This window comes from Heliconius melpomene, chromosome 14 (assembly GCF_056956725.1).
Source record: "Heliconius melpomene rosina isolate 202511_hmr_F chromosome 14, ASM5695672v1, whole genome shotgun sequence".
In the NCBI taxonomy this organism is placed as follows: Eukaryota; Metazoa; Arthropoda; class Insecta; order Lepidoptera; family Nymphalidae; genus Heliconius; species Heliconius melpomene.
Window position 1 is genome coordinate 4,987,585 of NC_140402.1, and position 20,622 is coordinate 5,008,206.

The window sequence follows — 20,622 nt, forward strand, 5'->3', positions numbered from 1 at the left end:
CCTAAAATACTTATTATAATAAGAATTCTAGACTTAGTCCTAGTTCTTTTAGTAGGGGCATTAAAGCTTTGACGCCAAGAAAATGATTTAAGATTATTCCGAAGACTGGGTTGGAATAAATGTATTCTGTCTCTAATAGAATAAACACCAGTTCTATAATACAAGTAAAGGCTTTGTTAAATAACTAATGAAAATAACTGTAAACAAATTAACTTATTTTACGAGAAAACCAGTGATTAAATAGATATATATTAATATTGACAATTTGCTAAACGCACGCGTGCGGCATCTTGCGACAGACAGATATTATTTACTAACTTCGTGTATTGACTTACGATTAAAATTTAAAATAATATTTAATTTGAATATATTGATAATGGATATGTCATACAACGATTTATGAATAATAGTAATAATTTCATACAATTAACAAAAACTATTTTAAAAAATTCTACCTACCGGAACGGAGTGTTACTAGGTTCCCTCTGCCTACCCTGCTGTGAGCGGGATATAGCGTGAAGCTGATTTTTTCTACCTACCCCTTTTATAATGCCATGAGAAAGTATTTCGTTATTAAATCATTTGTTTTTGTTAGGCCTCCCTAGTGCAGTGGCACAAGGTGACTGTAGTTGCGTTATGGGTTCGATTTCGGCTCAGGAAATAGATAATAATGATTTTTTTTCAATTCTTCATTTTGGTGACAAGGCGTGCAATGCTTTGCGAACCGGAAGATGGGGAACGGAGTGTCTTAACACTAGATTTCCTTTGCCTACCATGGTTTTTGCGAAATACAGTGAGAAGTAGAAAAAAAATCGCCAGGAATTTGACCGAAAATCCCACACTTCTCGTTTCCACTAGCGTAACAGTCTCGTAAACGCCACTAAGCGCACATACCGAGTGATTTAAGTAAACAATAATTATGCGGTTCAATCGGGCGCATCGTGTCGACTCCATCGCGTTGTATTACACAGTATTACAGACTTTCCCAAGGAAAAACTATAGAGAAGTTTATAAAAAAAATTATATATTTTTTAAATTTTGATATAATTAATTGTTATTTAGTGTTTCGCAGAGGTAAACGTGAAATTAGGGTTGTGGGATCGTACCTTTCCTACTCGAGGAAATTAAATATCTAATATCTTGATTTCTTCGCTCTGATAATAAGGCAAAAGCACGGTGTTGAGTTCCGCTACTCAACGCGCAATGCCTCTAAAATTTGGCGGAAAGTGGAACTTTGAAAAAAAATGTTTTTAATTTATTGGCCATTCAATTCAAATCTGTATGAGTACAAGTAATGAAACTATATGTAAATCTAAACATAAGAAAAAGGTTTATGTTAGTAAGGAAGCTCAATTTTTTAAGATGATATTTTTTTATTGTATGGATAATTCTTTAATTGTAGATTAATATAATATGAGAGCGAGTTCCTCTACCTTTCCTGCTAAATGCGGGATAGAGCGGGAAGCTGAAAAAAAATGGGCTGTATATAGTAAAGCAAAAATTCGAATTTACTTTCAAAACAACACCAATTGGGACAAATATTGGTAATATTATATTGCAAAGTAAAGTACATACTAACTCGTAGGTGTGTAAAGAATAAATGTCCATGTCACAATAGTTTTCTTAGCAAATACTTGAATTTATTATTTACCTTGTACTAACAAGCTGAGAACATACTGAAGACATGTCCCTGTTTTCCTATTGAAATGTTAGACATATTTATAATTTCCAATAGAAATTAGGTATCTAGGAAGTGAATTCTGCATCCATTTCCTATGCTATAATTCAAAAATTAAATCCTACATCAAAATATGCATTTTAAATTTTAATTTTCATTGTATATTTTATCTTATTTTATTAAACATTAAAGGGCAATGTCAAAATTTTGGTTATCTATTAAGGAAGTGAGTAAATTTTTATAACTTCCTCTCGTTTAAAGTTCCCAAATGTAAACAGCGCGCGGTGTTTATCTTCGCCTTACCAGAAGTTAGCTATTTGATCGTAATAGCCGAACAAACATACAAAGTGGATGTAATGTGACACATCTCGGTTATTTGTATTGTTTAATAAAACAATGGGCGACGTTCATCTTAAATGTAACGATTAATTCATATAAGTATAATGATTTTATATAAATAGTTTTTATATTTACGATAATTTGTTATAGAAAAATGTAGATCAACCTCTTTGTTTAATAAAAAGATATATTTGAAAATTTATACATAGAACTAGCGCGACGCTTGATGTGTTGAAAATTCTGATGCGCATTATTAGATTTGGAGCTGAACAGGAAAGTGGTCCTCTAGAATAAAATATTGTATTATAATTTAAGATATACATTGTACAAGCCTAATGGCATCTAGCCCTGGAAGAAGTATAAGTTCTGTAAAAGTCCTGAAATATAAATTGTAGAAGCCTAATGTTATTTAGTCCTGGAAGAAATATAAGTTCTGTGAAAGCCTCGAGGTGTTTGATTTCTTTACATAAGTATGTATATTTAGTGCTAAAATGTAATAAGCTTGAATTTTTTTTATTTTGTTATAATAAAAGTCTTAAGTTGCTATCAATAGCTACATATATATTTGATATATGATGAGAAAGTTACAATTTCGGCGGTATGTAGAACAGTGTCTTAACTCTACGTCCGTCCAGCATACACTGTTAACAACACTACATTACAACTACCAGTGTTGCAGTGTTAAAATTACTAAACTTGCTATGAAAACTTATACTCTTTCACATTACTTTCACAACTAATCTAACGAAATATGAAATTTCATACTTAATTATTAAAATTTCATACAACTTCATCATTACCTTATTCCTAATTATCACAAAACCATAGAGTCGTTTACCCCGTGATCTATTTCCGAGGAGTTATCTGAACGTTATCTTCCATATCTGACGATAGTACAAAAGTTTCTTCACGTTCCTCGTATATAACGGTATTGTGCAATATTTGCGAATTGTTCTCGCGTACGATCTTTTACACCTTACTCATTAATATTAAATTGACTAATTTTATTGAAATTAAATATTCTAGGCCAGTCGTGGTGCGATTCTCAATTGAAGAAATAGAATATTTAATATTATCATTTTTTCGCTATAGTAGAGGGGCAAAAGCGCAGGGTTGAGTTCCGCAACTCGTGCAAATAGGAAATGTCTTAAGGGGAAAGGAGTGTCTTGACACTAGATTTTCAGGTTCCCTCTGCCTACTCCGCAACATGCGGGATACAGCGTGATGCTGAAAAAAAAAAACAAATTAATGAAAAATTTCAAGAATGCCATTATAACATGTGAACGCCTTCATTTAAATAATTTACGAGCTGAGATCACATTCAAAAATAGTTTAATACAATTGTCTCTAGTAATTAGTTAATTGCTATGTTTGCTTCTGGGGACCTCATAAATTTGAATTATAATGAGTTTTAAACAAACTTCCAAGCTTTGTAATTATAGAAGATAGCGACAGTGACTGTATCAAGTTAACGAAATATTACATGGCATGGCTCTAACCTTATTTATTTTATCGAAATGTATAGTAGAATGAGTAGTAAGAGTGTGCCTGTGACGTGACGGTTGTCGATTCGATCTCCAATCGAGGAAGTGAAATATTTATTTACGTTTATATTTCTATTTTTTCACTCTGGTGTCGAGGTGAAGCGCGCCTTTGAGTTCTGGCACTCAACACGCAATGCCTCCAGAATTCGACAGAAAGTGGGGAACGAAGTGTATTAACACTAGGTCCCCTCCGCTTACCCTGCTGTGCGCGGGTTACAGCGTGAAGCTGATTCAAATAATGCACGCACACACATAGGAATAATTAAAGAATTCAGGACACAACATTTATCAGAATTCTACATATACCAAGTATAGCTAAAATATTAGGTTAAGAGCGTGCAAATCGGTCGTAACGATGTCCCACTCGTACAAAGCTAGCGATGCGGCGCCTGCGCACGCTTACGGCGAAATAAATCTATTGAATTATGATTTAAATTCTATTCGTATATAACTGCAATAATTGCATTCAACCCATTAGCATATATACCGGTAGAATATTTATTACGAGAATTAGATTTATATTCTAATGGAGGGTAGAATGGGAACTTTGTAGATGGCGCTAGTTACGCCCTAAATCTTAAACGGTTAATTTCAAATGAAATTGTGTTAAAGTTAATCCTTGCTTATAGTACTATAATTTTTTGACACTATTTATATTTATTTTATTATTATAATTTATATAGGAAAATTACTGTAATTATATTATTATTCGACGTCAAGTCACAATTATAGGGAGGGTAGTTAAAATTAGTGAAATAGTTTAAAATAAAATTATGCAAATTAGTAAAATAATTGGTTCAACCGATATTTATAGCAGAATTTGACATAATTATTATTTAATAAACAATTTAAAATGCGCCTAACAATTTGCATGAAAATTTATATTCTTTAAAATTATACGTTTAAATTACTGTTTGTTTTACTAGCACACGGTGATTGTATCCTAGGTAAATTATATATTTCACGAAGTCAGATTGAAATCAATGTAGTCTGTAATCATGTAGACTCGGGAGTGGATTTTAAATATTAAATTATAATTGAAATTAAATGCAATAGGAAGACTTAATGTTTCGGAAATAATAAATGAATAACGTTAGACGGATGTAGAAAAGTAAATTGTTTGTTGTGCAGTTTTTTGCGTTTTTTACGCTGTCGCAAAATTTTATTTTTAAAATAACTAATATTATTTTTAATAAATATTATTTCTATAAAAATCGGCGTAATTGGACCAATTACACAAAAAAGAGAAAAAATTGGAGGAAAATATCAAATCAAATTTGAAATAAAAACTTAGGTCATGTCTAATTAAGAATTTGATCATAGAATTTCTTTTTTTTATATTTTTGAGTAAAATTACACATATAATTTTTGCTTGGAGAGAGTTAAGTTTTCTGTGCTAACTACTACCATAATTCCAGATATAAAAAATATTGTATAAATTTAAAAATATTTTATATTTTTTTTAAGCTAAAGGCATTTTCGCTTATTTAGCTCTTTCTGCTTAATGTCGTTATGTATCTAACATACTAGCAAAGGCTTGTTACTTTGGAATGTTACGTAACGGATAAATTGTTACCTCGGTAAAACAGAATTATAAGTGTTAAGAAGAATTCGTTAAGGAGTCAAAGCTTTAAGCTATTGAGCGTGAGGCTGCCAATTTAACTACTTGTCTTTATATCTTGGGAGGTTTTACCTTAAATGATTCCTTCCCCCGAATGGGTATCGAACCCACATCCGTCGCGTACTATTCAACCTATAAAGCAATATTTTTTTTTAGTTATAACTTTTCTCTACCAAATTAGCTATTGCAGTTAAAATATTTCGCAACGTTTAAAAAAGCAAATGACAGTAGGTAATTCTATTGAATAAAAATATATTAAACAATCAGCTTCACGCTGTATCCCGCACCCAGCAGGGTAGGCAGAGGGAACCGTGTATTAAGAAAGTTATTTCCGCATTGTCCGCTGAATTCCGGAGGCACTGCGTGTTGACTGGCGGAACTTAACCCCGCGCTTTACCTTGACACCAGAGCGAAAAAAAATAATTTAAATTAAAATATTTTTTTAATTTTATCGATGGGGATCGAACCCATAACCAGTCGTGACTACATTCACACACTTGTATCCCTGCATCACGACTGTCCTAATTTAAAATATGTCCCTAGTTAATTTAACGTTCACTGATTTTTATTAATGAACAGATGTTCAGTGATCGTCCAAAATATATTCTTAGCAATTAATACCGAAGACAATGGCAAGTACAAACTAACCGATTTCCTACAGTTATTATTCCATGGGAGTGGTGATGTCCCCATCACGGTATTCGCGTCACGAATGTCTTGATGTCATATTATGTGACTGTATTAAAGCATTATTATGTTAGTCTTAAATGCATTGGCGTTAAACTTTAAGTGTTAATATAACCTAATAAAACTAGTACTTAGGATAATAGGTTTATTATTTGTTGATCTTAAAAATTAGGGTTCCGTATTTCATAAGAAAGCCAAGGTCAGAGCTCGTCTAGCTCGGCCTCCCCAAGCCCGGTGACGCTGTAGAGGCCCATATGGCCAACAACATACTGCTCAATCGAAAAACCATCTCATAAGAAAAAAACAGAATCCTTGCAGGACCTTGACGTTGTTCGTCTGTATGTCTGTCTACCTGTCAAGCCCGTTTATCTCAAGATTGCATGGTAGAGTCTAGGACTGTAGACCTTGCAGCACAGAAAAAATAATAATTTCAAAGTCAACGCAATCATAATGTACGAGCATTTATGCATCGCCTCTGCTGCATTTTGTTAAAAAATTGCCACGTAATCAAAACCTATAATATCCGATAAATGGATAAATATAATATATCACAGAAAAAAAGATAATAAACTTATTTTTATACTTATTTCATACAACATGAGTAGGAGCATACATCTGCAAAATTAAGTTTGTCAACTTTTATAAGTTTCAGTGCCAGTTGATCTATGTATAATCATGAAATTGATACGGAACTCTCGGTGGACGAGTCTATCTCACACTTGACCGGTTCTGACAAGTTATAAACTTATTATAAGCTATTCTTACTGTTAAGAATAGTTTATAATAGAGGAGTCTGATGTCTTTTAGACAACACGTAGATAGAATAAGCACGTATTTAAAACAAAATAATGTAGAGAGATTTATTGTCGTTTTTTTATTTTTTTTTCTCCTGCGGAATAACATTTTAAAAATACTTATTATTACATAAAATCAAACTAGAAACAATAATAAAATGAAATATCTTATTTTCCTTAAACAAATATCTATTATCATTAATCTGAAGAAGGGAAACCAGAACCTTGATGACCGGTTACACGCCTCGCCACCTCATCTCCCAATCTTGGTAACGATTGAGACGAATTACACCAATTAGTTTTATGGCTCCTCACAAAGGGTTGATCTTATCTCCTTTTAAACAAATTAATGATTTACTACAGAAGCTACTGCAAATTTACATGAAATAACCATCGCCATTTTATCATTAACTCGTTTAATTAAAAAACCATTATATTCATTTACAAATAATTTACGACAATTTATGGTCTGTTCCAGCTTAATATCGACATAAATTATGTATAAGAGACAATTCATATAGTGTTTTAAAAGGTTTTCGCCATTAATTTAATTTATTTTTTTTCTTTAAATAGATTGTCTACTGAATACAAATTGGATTTTTTTTGTTATTTATTATAATTTTTGTAAAAATATTTTTGACATGTTTTTTTGTCGTCTTTAAATATAGATAATTCGTATGAAGAATTTAGAATGCCTGTACTATAGATGTGGATCACACTTGTAATCTTTAGAGCTGGTTAAACGGGATTGCAATTGCAAGAATTCCTTCTTATTTTTTTAGCAGTAATTTAAATTTATTTATAACTTAATATATTTTTGGGATGAAATCAAAATTTTAGTAACACACAAAGAAATTGTCGCTTTATTACTAGTTTTTCTGTTTGTCATTTTAATCTCAGAAATGGCTCCACCGATTTTAATTCAATTTGCATTATTATATTTCGTTACTAAAGTTTACATTATTTACTTTCTTTAACACTTATGGTACCTTTTATTTAAATTGGGTCACAAATAAAAAAATATGTCAATATTTATTTTATTACAAATTGCAAAAAAAATATATAAATGTTATTAGAACACTATAAATAATAAAGTTCAATCGGGCGAAGCCCCAAAGCAGTTACTGGTCAAAAAATATAAGTATAAACATTACATTTTTAAAATTTAAGTTACATCATTTTTACTTTGATCCTAAAATGTATCTAATTAGTATTAAATTAGTACTATTAATAGAAATTCCAGTTATATAACCGTGAACGAATCATGTACGGTACTTAACGCTTGCTATCGCAGTGCATTTACCTTTGAACTGATATGAAGGTTAAACTTTCTTTCTATTAAGGGCATGTCTAATATATAATAGACAGAGGGTGGAGAATTAAGACATATAATCCGTGTTATTATTATGTCGTCATTGGAATGACGTGGAGAAATGATATTTTGTGACTGTTAGGCAGAGACTTTAGAGAGATTAGCTCTTCAGCAATATAGGTAAATACATCAAAGTAATTAGTATTAGGATGATGCTTTCTACACTACATTTAAAGACATTAAATCGGAAATATTAATTTAAAAAATGAAAAAGAATAAAACCTGTTTCTATTATTTTTTTTGTTCAAGATGGTGGTGCGACAAGTCAACCCGTGATACGACTTTTCTGCTAAATGAAAATTTTATCTCAAAAAATTGTTACTTTGCAAGGCAACCAGGAAAGGTCTTATTCTTTTACTTTTTGTGTAGGAATTTGTGAATAATAAATAAAACAATCAAATTAAAATTTTTGTTTGAAATTCAAAGAGTTATTATTAGCCTCCTACCTAATCGTTGGAAGGTCATATTGGATATTTAATCTTACATACATAAATGTGATATATTTACATTTTCAATAAGTTTTGTAAGTTCCTATAGTACTTTAATATTTGTCCCTACTTGTTTTACACCGTAAAAAAAAATTTAAACAAAATGTCAATCACAGAAGACTAATCAAAGCAAAACTACGCTAGACTAAACATGTATTACTAAAAATTATCAAACAGTACTCTATTGATATTAGTTTAATAGAATTAACCATTACAGTACCATTAGGTAGGTCCATACGTTATTAATGCTTTGAAGTTTTCTTTAATTTACATTATTTTTTTGCATCCCGCTTATAGCAAAGTAAGTAGAGGGAACCTTTTGTTAAGAGGGAAGAAATAAACATATTAATAATAATATTTATTAATATTTTTTTTCATTCCTCCGACTGGGAGTCGAACCCTCAACTCTCGCGTTTACAGTCACACGCCTGTGCTACTGGGCCTGAGTTGCAGAAACAGAAGAACAGAACAGAATAGAACTTGTTTAACAGAAGATTACAGATTAAATTTATAACTTGTACTTTGAAATAAGTAAACTGAAATTGCCACGTGACATAAAAGTCGACATTGAACGCATTCCTTACAGGAACGAAACAAATCAGTCACACTTTTCTGTCACTGGACCACAACGGCCTCCAATAAAATGTTATATAAAAATATTATAAACAAACCCAACATAAGACAGTACTGTTTCTAATAAACTACCATAAATATGAACACTTCCGCCAAATCGAAATTAGTTTTCATAGAAACATAAATCCGAGTCAAATTCGATTTGTCCATCATTGATTGCGATTTAAACGTGATCTCATTTCGATCCAGAAGCTGTGATTTATCGGCAAGGCGACTTGGCAAGTGACGCAAGCGACCACCCGCCCATGACTGCCGAGTGCCGGGTGCCGACACTCCTTGATGATGTGAGCTACATAATACTTCATGAAGTGCTTGCTATACATTCTTTAGGAAATATCATTTAGAGCGGACGATACGATTGTTCGGATTAAAATGTCGTAAGCTGTTGCTTGTGGCTTTAAAAATATTAAATTATGTTGATTAGAGTGTTTCTTGTATATAGATTTGTGATATATAAATATCAGTTATGAAACTTTATAATAGATATAAATAATAGATGGGTAATTAATTAGAAAAACAGTATGCGAAGTCGAGAGTGGGAATCGAACCTACATTTAAGACAAAAAAGACCTTAGAAATGTAAAATTTAATATTTTAATTTTTTATACTCTGGTAACAAGGCAAGGTGCGACATTAAGTTCTGCTAATCAAGACGTAATGCCCTTAGGATTCGGCGGAGAAAGGAATTGTCTTAATGGGAACAGAGTCTCTTAACTCTACCTATCCTAATAGATGCAAGATATAGCGTGAAGCTCAAAATATATACACTACGGACATGGTATTTATTAATAAGTAAAATTAAACTGAATTATAAATTATATTTATTAAAATAAACATTATATAAAACACAAAAATCGTACTATATTAAATACTTTAGGCGACCTATTTTTAAATATGCCAGTGCTAACTGAAAAATACTGTCGTTGTAAACATGATCCCAATCTCAATGTGTCCAATGTCAACATGGCTTACACTCGATGGAAAGAGCAGTTCCAGTAACTATTATATTTTATGTTTTATTTTATATATAATTTCTATAAAAATATGTTTGGGAAATATTTTAATGATAATAAAAATTATTAATAAAACATTAATATTAAAAAATATATTAATACAGCCTTTTTTTCTCAAGTATATAGATACTTGAGGCTGTATTAATATCTTATTGTAATGGCTGTATTTATCGTATCTTAATGGGAACAGACTGTCTTATCACTAGTTTCCCAGTACAGCAAAAAAAAATTATCGCCATTACCCATAACTTTTTAAATTTGTCTAAAATGTCTTCGTTACACATGTACAATTTACTATAATGTAATATGTCAATCAAACCAGCCTATTCAGGTCCACTGTTGGACATAGGCCTCTCCCAGGGTGCGACAAAGCTCCCGATCCTCCGCCTTCCGCATCCAGTCGAAGCCAGCAACCTTCGTCCATCGAGCTGGAGGGTGATATATGGGTTAATTTCAATCTAATTTATATTCTGTTATTTGGATTATTCAAAAAAACTAAAATGTATCGATCTAATGTAACCTCAATACATTCCAGTAATCAGTAAATCACTCGAATCAATAGATTTATTGCGTTCATTCATAGCTCTACGACATTTTGTTGATAAAGTTTGTTATCCACTAAAACAAAATATTTTAAGGCTGCAAAACACATTTATTGGTTCGCTTACTACCTAATTCTTACTTAAAACATTGTGCTTTTTTAGTTTTATCTTATATTATAAAAAAAATACAAACCTATTACAAATCCAAATAATATAATTGAAAATAAGAAATTACATGCTTCATTTTTTGAATGTACGAGCTGAGAACAACCGGCACATGAGAGTAAGCGGGCCTATTTCATATCGATTTATAAAATTATTGATTAAATCGATTATTTACAAATTGACACTTAATTATTGGTTCTGATATGAATGATACCTTTGAAATAGACTGGAATGAGCATTTCTTTTCCAAGTCGTGTTATTATTTATGAACACAAAATTTTTAAAAAATAAATTTTGGTTTAAATTTTTTTAAATTAAATAATGTACATATGGTCTATATAAAATATATATACTCTTCATTCTATATAATAAACAAATTTCCATATTTTAACAAGGGAAACAGTCACAAATTGACGCACTACAGATTCATATCTACGAAAAGCCTTGCTATAACTAAACTATATTTCACTATAGCACCAACCTAAGCTAGCCCTTCGCGATCTTATCACATGTTTAGTATTCAAAGCTGCTGCTATCGGCGATATAAAGAACACGCGCGGCTGTGACGGAAATCATAATGTTTTTATTATATGTGTAGTTTGACACGGATTTGTTGAGACCTTTGTTAATAATGATTTAATATTCCTGTTGATATATGTGGATTTGCATAACCATATATATCAATTAATATATATTTATTTTAGGTTCACGTTGTATCCCGCACACATCAGGGGAGGCAGAAGGAACCTAGTGTTAAGATAATTGGTTCCCATTTTCCGTTGGATTCTGAAGGCATTGCGTGTTCAGTGGCGAACACACACTCAAAAGTAATGAAAATATAAATTTAAATAAATATTTAGTTTCCTCGAGTTAAATGCATATACTAATGTTTATCGCATTTTTTATTATATTTTTAAGAGTTATTTACATAATTTAGATAATTTTCGGTATTTCCTTTTATCAAAATGGTAATTTTTGGGATATGCGTATCTAATAATACGTTCTTTCATGCTTATTTTAGCTACTTATTTGGTAGAAAATAGATTAACATAATATATAACATGTGAATGAACTGTTATTATATTAATGTAAAGAAGTGAATTAAGTCCAAACCAGACTCGCTTACTGAAGGCTCTGTATCAATTTCGGGATTGTAAGTCAAGCGAAAATATAATTTATAAAAGTTGAGAAACTAATATTTGCAGGCAAACTTATTTTGTATGAAATTAATACAGATTTAGGAACAAATATTTAGGATAGAGAATGTTCTGTTCTGTTCTGTTCTGTTCTTCCATTATGGCGCCTATACTCCTTATATCTTCTATCACTTCGCCAGTGTCACGTTGAATGGAGAACTCACGAGAGAGGCTATACGGTAAAAAAAAAAAAATAAGAGAATCTTAAAAGCTATAAAAAGAAGCCATAGCTTAAAAAAATATGAATGTCATAGTTTAAAAAAAACTTTTAAGCAAAATTTTTAAACTTTGCTAATTTCAATTATTTTAAACAGATTACTTTATACATTTTTTAATAATTAAATACCTCAACTTACAAATCTACAAATATTCATATAACAACGAAGATGACTAACCCTCGAGATGGAAGTTCAGTTTACAATTACCATATGCATCGGCTTAACTCTAATAACGTTGCCTTATGCTAAAATTAACTAACATATTGGTCGTGTCTCCCACCGTATCTCCCGAACGAACGAACGAATAACAAGTTTGTTTGATTGACGGGAGCAAAGCTTGAGTGTGAGCTAATTAAAGGACATTCTCTTCTGGTTTGTAAAAGAAAAAAGATATAGATTAGATGGAACTTTTTTAGATATGTGGATATTTTTATTTAAGGCTTATATCCTGTTTCGTTCAAATTTTTATTTGTTGCTAAAAAAACTATTTTTCTTTTCTAAGTGTGGAATTTTATTGCGTGTTGAGTTGCGCAATGAATGAAGAAATGAAAATATAAATGAAATTTCATTTCCTGAGAATCGAACCACTACCTGTCCCTACGCCAATAGCCTCTATAGATATAAATAATAAATTTAGTAGATACAATACACTTTATTTAGGCAAGACTAATTATTATTATAAGTTTCATATATATAAATATCAGCTTCACGCTGTATCCCGCACACAGCTGGGTAGACAGAGGGAACCTAGTGTTAAAACACTCCGTTCCCCACTTTCTGCCGAATTATGGAGACTGCGTGTTGAGTGGCAGAACTCAACGCCGCGCATTGCCTCGACACCAGAACGAAGACATGAAAATATAAACGTAAATAAATATTTCACTTCCTCGAGTGGGGATCGAACCCAGAACCGTCGCGTTACAGTCACACCCTTGTGCCACTGCGCCATGACGGCCTCAATAAATCAAAATAAAATGGGATTTAAATATAAAATCCCAACTACCATCAGAAATAGCCATATCGGAAGCGTGAATTAGGTCTATTCAGTCCAGATGGTGCAGCACCACGCATCCTTGTCATTACACCATGCTATGCGGAATTCAATTAGTTTACAAACGTTTAACCAATCGGTCAATTAAACATGTTTTCATTTTAGTTAAATGCCTATCTTGATTATTATCTAAGACTTTGTTTTGATTTCTCGATTTAGTTTTGTAATTTGTATGGTTTGTTTGGTTTTTTTAGTAGAAGGTGCGTATTTTAGTTTAATGTTTTATTAGAATATCAATTTCATTTTACTATTGTGTTTAAAATGTAATTTTATTTATTTATTTTTTTTAGTAGGGTAGATAGAGAAAACCTAGTGTCAAGAAATAGAAAATTATAACTGGGAATTGAACCTACAATTGGACATTTCCATTTCGAGCTATCACACTACACTACGATGACCTCAAAACGATATTAATTGTTTCTGAACTAACTAACTAAACTAACTTCACGCTGTATCCCGCACATAATACTGTAAAGCAGAGGGAACCTGGCGATACTTCTGTTTTCCACTTTCTGCCGAATTCCGATTCATTGCGTGTTGAGTGGTGGAACTCAACGCCGTGCTTTGCCTTGTTACCAGAACGAGAAAATGAAAATATTAAATGAATGATATGAATGGGAATCGAACCGACAACGATTGCCTTTAAAGTGACTAGAGTCACTGAACCACGACGGCCTAATGGTAGGTACCTAATGCCTTCAAAATAAACAAATTTAGGCATCACTAGCTTCTCTCTCTTAAACACATATACATTTTCATTTTCTAATAAATTTAGTACAAGTTACTCGATTTTGAAAGCTGAGTAAACTCATATATTTTAAATTGTATGAAATACTGCAAATGTATGTAACTTCAAACAAGATCTGTAAAGTGCGTTATTGTTTCAGATTTATCTCGGCGTTGCCAAGAATACCATTAACATACGCACAAACGACAAGCACAGAGGTTGGTTTGCCAGTAAGTATCTATATGTTAAATTTCTCTTGTTTTTACGACATTTTTGGGAACCAGGAAATGTACAATTAGAACTAATAATTAGCTCCACGCTGTATCCCGCACATAGCAGGGTAGGCAGAGGGAATATAGTGTTAAGACGGAGTGTTTCCCACTTCCCGCCGAATTCTGGATCCGTCTGGTCTATAACCGTCGCGTCACAGGACGGCATCAATAGTTCCATAAGAGTTAAGATGATATACTCGTATATGATACATAGGAATGATCGTTAAAAAATCCCGTGACCTCTTAGTCTATTAACTCTTCTAAAAATAAAAATGATGACAGCTCATATAAATTTACACAAAATACACTGTGGTAATAAAATTGAAAAAAAATAAAATAGAAACTATTTTGGTTTAGTTTCTATTTTATTTTATTTTATTGTAAAATAAATAAATATGCAAAAGAAAGAATAAATTGCAACATTTTTAATTTATTTTTTTTTGTTTACCTTTACACCCACTCTACCCTATTCAATTAGAAATTAAATAATGATTTCTCTAAAAACCACATGCCCACATGGCATCAGTCAAAACAAATTTAATCATATAGTATTTTTAAATCACTTACTTATTCAAAGACCAAATTTGAAATTAATTATATTGAGAAACGCTTGCCCTTCGTTGGCCCGTTACTTTGTCCGCTTTGTGTCCTCTTTTCCTAATATCAGTTGATTTGCTAAGCGTAATATTTAACTTATGTCAATGAACAATCAATGTTCTCAATAGATTCGTATAGAGTTATAAACAAACGGACGGACGTAGGTTTCATGGCCTTTGGTATGTTAGTTTTATATTAATTATTATGTCGGTAGCCAATTTAATTCAGCGGACGTTGAGAAATATCTTATTATACTAGATGAGACTAGCTCTTTGTATTATAAGTATGTTATTGTGTAATAGAGAAGGTTGTTTGTGTTCTTAGATAATATTGTGTTTAGTAACTTGGTGTGGTTGTGAGTTCAAATCTTACTTGGAAGTTTGTTCATATTTAAAATGTATAACCATCTAAACAAATTTGAACTACCTAATATGCATCTAATTTGGAAAATAGTTAATGATTTAAAAAAAATATATATAAAAAGTATATTTTTTTAGCTCTATCAGCTCAAAGGTCTCTATAGACCTCTTTCACCTTTTCTCATCTTTTTTCATACGAGGTGTAAAACAAAACATATGCAAAATGTTACAAAATAACGTAAAGAATAGTGAACGGAGGACTAGTTTCTCTCTATCAATAATATTACACGGTGCAAACATATGCTAGCTAGAAATAAGTATTATTCGTAATAAACAAAAAGGCAATTACGAAACACTACTTGAATACAAACAAAACAGCTAACAAAAGTGTTAATTAAATTAATTAAAAAGCATGAATTAACAAAAGACATTGCACATTTCAGTTACCTCACACGCCGCAACGAACGAACGTGTCGACGTACGCGTGGAGCGCGTGGGGCGCGTGGGGCGCGTGCTCGAGGACCTGCGGCGGCGGCGTGGCCGTGCAAGAGAGGCACTGCTTGCCTAGAGATCCTACGAGGTAAAAAGTTAATACTTTAGTTTATAAATATAGGTCAGTTGGCGCAGAGGTATCTAAAAGTGCGTGACTCTAAATGCGATTAGATGTGGGTTTGATTCCCACTCGAGGAAATTAAATATTGAGTATTTTTTTCTTCTTTGCTCTGGTTACATGGCAAAGCGCGGCGTTGAGTTTCACCACTCAACACACAATGCTTCCAGAATGCAGCGGAAAAAAGGGAACATGTGTCTTTACATTAGGTTCCCATTGTCTACCCTACTATGCGCGGGTGAAGCGTGAAGCTGAAAAAAAAATATTGAGATGTAACGTTTTTTTTAGTGTTTCTTATTATATTTATACATTTATACCTTAAATATTATATATTTTTTATTTATAGTCGACTTATCCCCCTTTTCCTCCGGCATGCACAGTATATCAATATCAGCTCCACAATACTCCACTTATATAGTAATTAAGTGACAATTTATCCCACAGATAATAAATTTTAAAAAATCTAATCTGACAATCGAACAACATATTAAGTATCTGTAACACTCGTCCTTACAGATACTAAATATAGATAAAATTAATATATATCTCGCGTTCGATAACTCTAAAAACCAAATTCGTGTTTGACTTGAGAAAACAAACAAGTCAATGTGAAGAAGATTAATGGTATTTTTTTATTATTCGTGAACTACAGATTTAATTGTTTTATTATTAGAGTTTTGACTCTGTTTTCTTGTCTTATGTATACTAAAAAGAGTATTTATTTGCTTCTTTCTCATTTTATTAATACATCAGTTTAAAAACAAATTAAAATCTAACGCAGATATGTAGATATCTTTAGACTATTTTGAAGTTAGCGGGCTTATGCTCTTTTTAAGCTTTACGCTGCATTCCGCAGCATTACATACTTACATAGCAGGGTAAGCAGAATGAAATTGAGGACCTAGTGTTAAAACACTCATTTCTCCATCAAGAAACTTCCGTTATCCGCCATTGTGTGTTGAGAGACAGATTTCAAAGACGACGACAGCGAGTGTCTCTGCACTATTTTGATTATATTAAAAAAAAAATGTTTAAATTACTAAGTTTTAATTATTAAAAATTTTAATTATAAACACATTTTTACCTACTTTTCTTAAAAAGAAATTTAAAAAAACATCATAGGCAACCCTATCGAGACATTTATCATAGATTACAATGACAACTAATGATACGGCGTAATCACAAAAGGATCTGCCCACCGCGGGAGAGCCTTCCACACTAGCAATGGTACTACTACTTTTGTTATTCGAATCATTTATTTAAGTAATTGGATAATTTCGTTTAAGGCATATTTATTATTAATTGCAAATTCTGTTCTTAAGAATAATTATTTATTAATTATTAAAAATAGTTGTTAAAAAATATTCTCTTGTATTTGAAATTGTAGGGAAACCTAAAATAGCTACAATATATTAATGATTTTTTACATAAATTTTATTTGATTTAAGCTATCATACATATATATTAAAAATATGCTTGATTCTTCACCATTAATACGCCCCGTATTTATAATCCGATCTCAATTCTGAGACCGATCTTGAGATGCCGTTTTCATTCATAAATTGAAACCATGAAGTAATACTAGAAAGCATCAATTACTAAGCAAAATATTCCAACAAAATCGTAGTAGGGGTCGAACGATCGACTCACGGCGTTTGGCTTTGTGTCATTGATATCATAATTTACCCGCTATCGCCTACACCCGCGCTACAATATAAAAATATTATCTTATAATTTACTATTTGGTCTTCTTTTGAACATAAAAAACTGTGGAGAATGTTAGTGTCATTGTTATCTTATTCTCACACTTTATTCAGTTTTTTTTTATATTTGCGTCACGCTGTATCCCGCTCACTGTGTGAGAGGGCGTTGAGTTTCGCCATTTAACACGCAAAGCCTCCAGAATTCGGCCGAACGTGGGGAACGGAGAGTTTTAACACTAGGTTATCTCTGCCTACCCTACTGTGTGCGGAATACAGCGTAAAGCAGATTTTTCTAATAAAAATAAAATTTATTAACGGAAATGGATTGTGTTAATTAATATTAGATTCCCTCTGCCTAGAAAAAATAAAGAATCTATATTATATATTTATCATCAACGCCTTAACGCTACAATAAAATTTAACACGTGGCTAACAAAGCCCGAGATTCCACATCCACACCATCAGTTGCCTAGTTCCCCACATTTATCTGGGAACCTATAATCATTAAGGCGGTTTCGCCATCACAACCAATCATTGCAAGTCAAAGGCTACACATGGTGACCCTGGCCCCCCTTTTTACCAACATACCAAATTAAGGTAATATTGTAGGAAGACGTTACAAGTTATATGAAATTACAAGTACAAGTATTATCGACAGCTCTTTTGATTGACGGACAATAATTTGGGGGCCCATTCGCTAATGTACGATTGTTATCTTATTGTTTGTCGGTTTTAGAATTTATGTTATATGTGAATATGAATTGTGGGATCATTAGTGGTTACGCTGAGTCAGTGTGTTGGAAAATCTAGGTAGTGTAAATAGTGGGAAGTTAATTTCCTCTGTTCTCACTTGAGGAAATATTCCTGTATACGGCAGAAAGTAGATAGCGGAGTGTCTCAACACAAGAGTCTCTATCTCTCTGCCTCTGCTGCATGTATCTTGCAGCTGAAAACAAACTACGAAGCAAACCAAGCATTTTTACATACTTAAAATAAAGAAATGCTTGTTCAAATCCCATTCGATTCATATTTTTGCATATTAAGATTAAGTGAAAAATATGGAGATAAAATAGTAAATAAACATTTATTTTAAATTACTTAACCGACAAACCTTATGTAAAGCAATATAGATATCAATAAACAATTAAAAAATTACATGAACCATCCAAATACTCATCAAATCCAATTGTAACTACCAATAATAATACAAATTAAATTACAAACCAATAAAAACAATAATATTTGTGAAACATTTGGGCTATCGTCGTTAATAACTATTCTTGCAATATATTTTAACAACGATATTTACTTTAACCGTGGTTTAACCGTGGTTTAATGGCCAGTTCCAAATCTCTTGATGGCTGTTTAACGAGCATACGCGTTGGGAGTACGTCATTTGAATAGAATAATGGGTATGGAATTCACGCAAATACCATTTGATGTTCCTTTGATCCCTTTATTTGATATATTGAATTATATATATTCGTGAGGGTAAACTTAAGCTTTGTTTTTGTTAGTTTTAAAACTATAGTCAATTGTTAGAAATCAATAGAATCCAATATAAAAAATTTTTACTGATAAATTTTTCCTTTCTTGTACATTGAAAGTGCCAACTTTATCTTTAATTTTTATTTAATCGAACACAAAGTAAAAATATTAAGAATTAATATATACTAATATAATAAGGCAGAAGAGTTTGTTTCTTTCTTTAACCGCTAAGATCTCTGGATCTACTGGTCCTATTTACTTTTTTTTTGTTTTGTATGAAAGCTACATTCTACAGAAGTTCTGCCAACAAATATATTAGTTATGTTAGTTACTATGGCCATAGTCCCGATTGGGTACCAAATTACCACTCCGTGGAAATTTTTGGAAAAATATTTTAATGAAACACATTACTTAAAATGCATCATTAGGTAGAAAGAAGAACAGACTAAATCATCACTATATTTTCTAGTGGACAACGGAATATCTTAACAAGAGGTTCCCCTTGTCTAAAACACGTGATATTGCTTATTTTTCTTATACAATCCCTAAAAACAAAAGAAATCGCTTAAAAGCTATAACCAGTGTGGTACATGGTACTATTGTACAAACTAATTACCGTAGGCGTCCAGTGATATTAGTTTCGTAATAGTAATATTAATTACGAGACAATGTTGGCGCCCTGCCGCGGCTGATGCTCGGCCTGATGATGAACTGAAACAATACTAAAGTTTCTTATGTGAAGCCAGTGGACTGTGGTGAAGAAAATGGTTTATACAAGAATTCTTTTGAGCGGTTTTTTAGATTCTATAATCGATTTAATTTTTATTTTTATTTATATGTCATATATATAATTAACATTTCTATTCTTTTATTATATTGTCTATGTTCCAATATGCTTATGAGCAATATTTACTAAATTATTCTTTGTATACTATATTTTAATTTATAGTAAATAATTTAATGGTAAAAATGTAAATATTCAGAATATTAATGTCAACTGTGCCAAGGCGATGCCAGCATATTAAAAGAGGGATTATTTTAATTTTACTATTAGGTTAGATTAACAAGGTGTTTTTTAAAAACTAATAATAGAGGCCAGTCATAGCGCAAAGGCACAAGTGTGTGACTGTAAACACGACAGCTTGTGGGTTCGACTCCCATTCCCACTCCCGACGGATGTGAAATATTTAATATTTTCACTTCGCTCTGATAAAAACGCTATATGCAGGATGCACTGTGCTATATGCAGGATGCACTGTGAAGCTGAAAAAAAATAAAGAAATAGTACTTATCTATTAAAAAAAATACATTAAAACCATTTATGACGGCGTCTGTACTCAAGGGATCCATTTCCATATGTAATGTTTCGTTCATTAACATACGTTTGTACCTTATAAGGGTGCTCGAGAATAATTTAAATTAAAATTTCGACTGAACGACGACCGTGACTCGTACTTAACGTTACGAATAATGACGATCGATAGTTTCAACAATTCTTTAATTATGTAACGTGTGATTAATTTTA

General features: G+C 31.8%; 1 protein-coding gene across 1 annotated transcript in view; it reads left to right on the plus strand.

Moving 5' to 3' along the window:
• LOC146532077 (ADAMTS-like protein 4) overlaps positions 1 to 20,622 on the plus strand; it is a 106,147-nt gene that overhangs the window by 37,569 nt on the left and 47,956 nt on the right. Inside the window, exons 3-4 of the mRNA XM_085197338.1 lie at positions 14,229 to 14,298; positions 15,740 to 15,876. Of these exons, the coding sequence (XP_085053464.1) occupies positions 14,229 to 14,298; positions 15,740 to 15,876 (207 nt within the window). The remainder of the gene's footprint in view (positions 1 to 14,228; positions 14,299 to 15,739; positions 15,877 to 20,622) is intronic.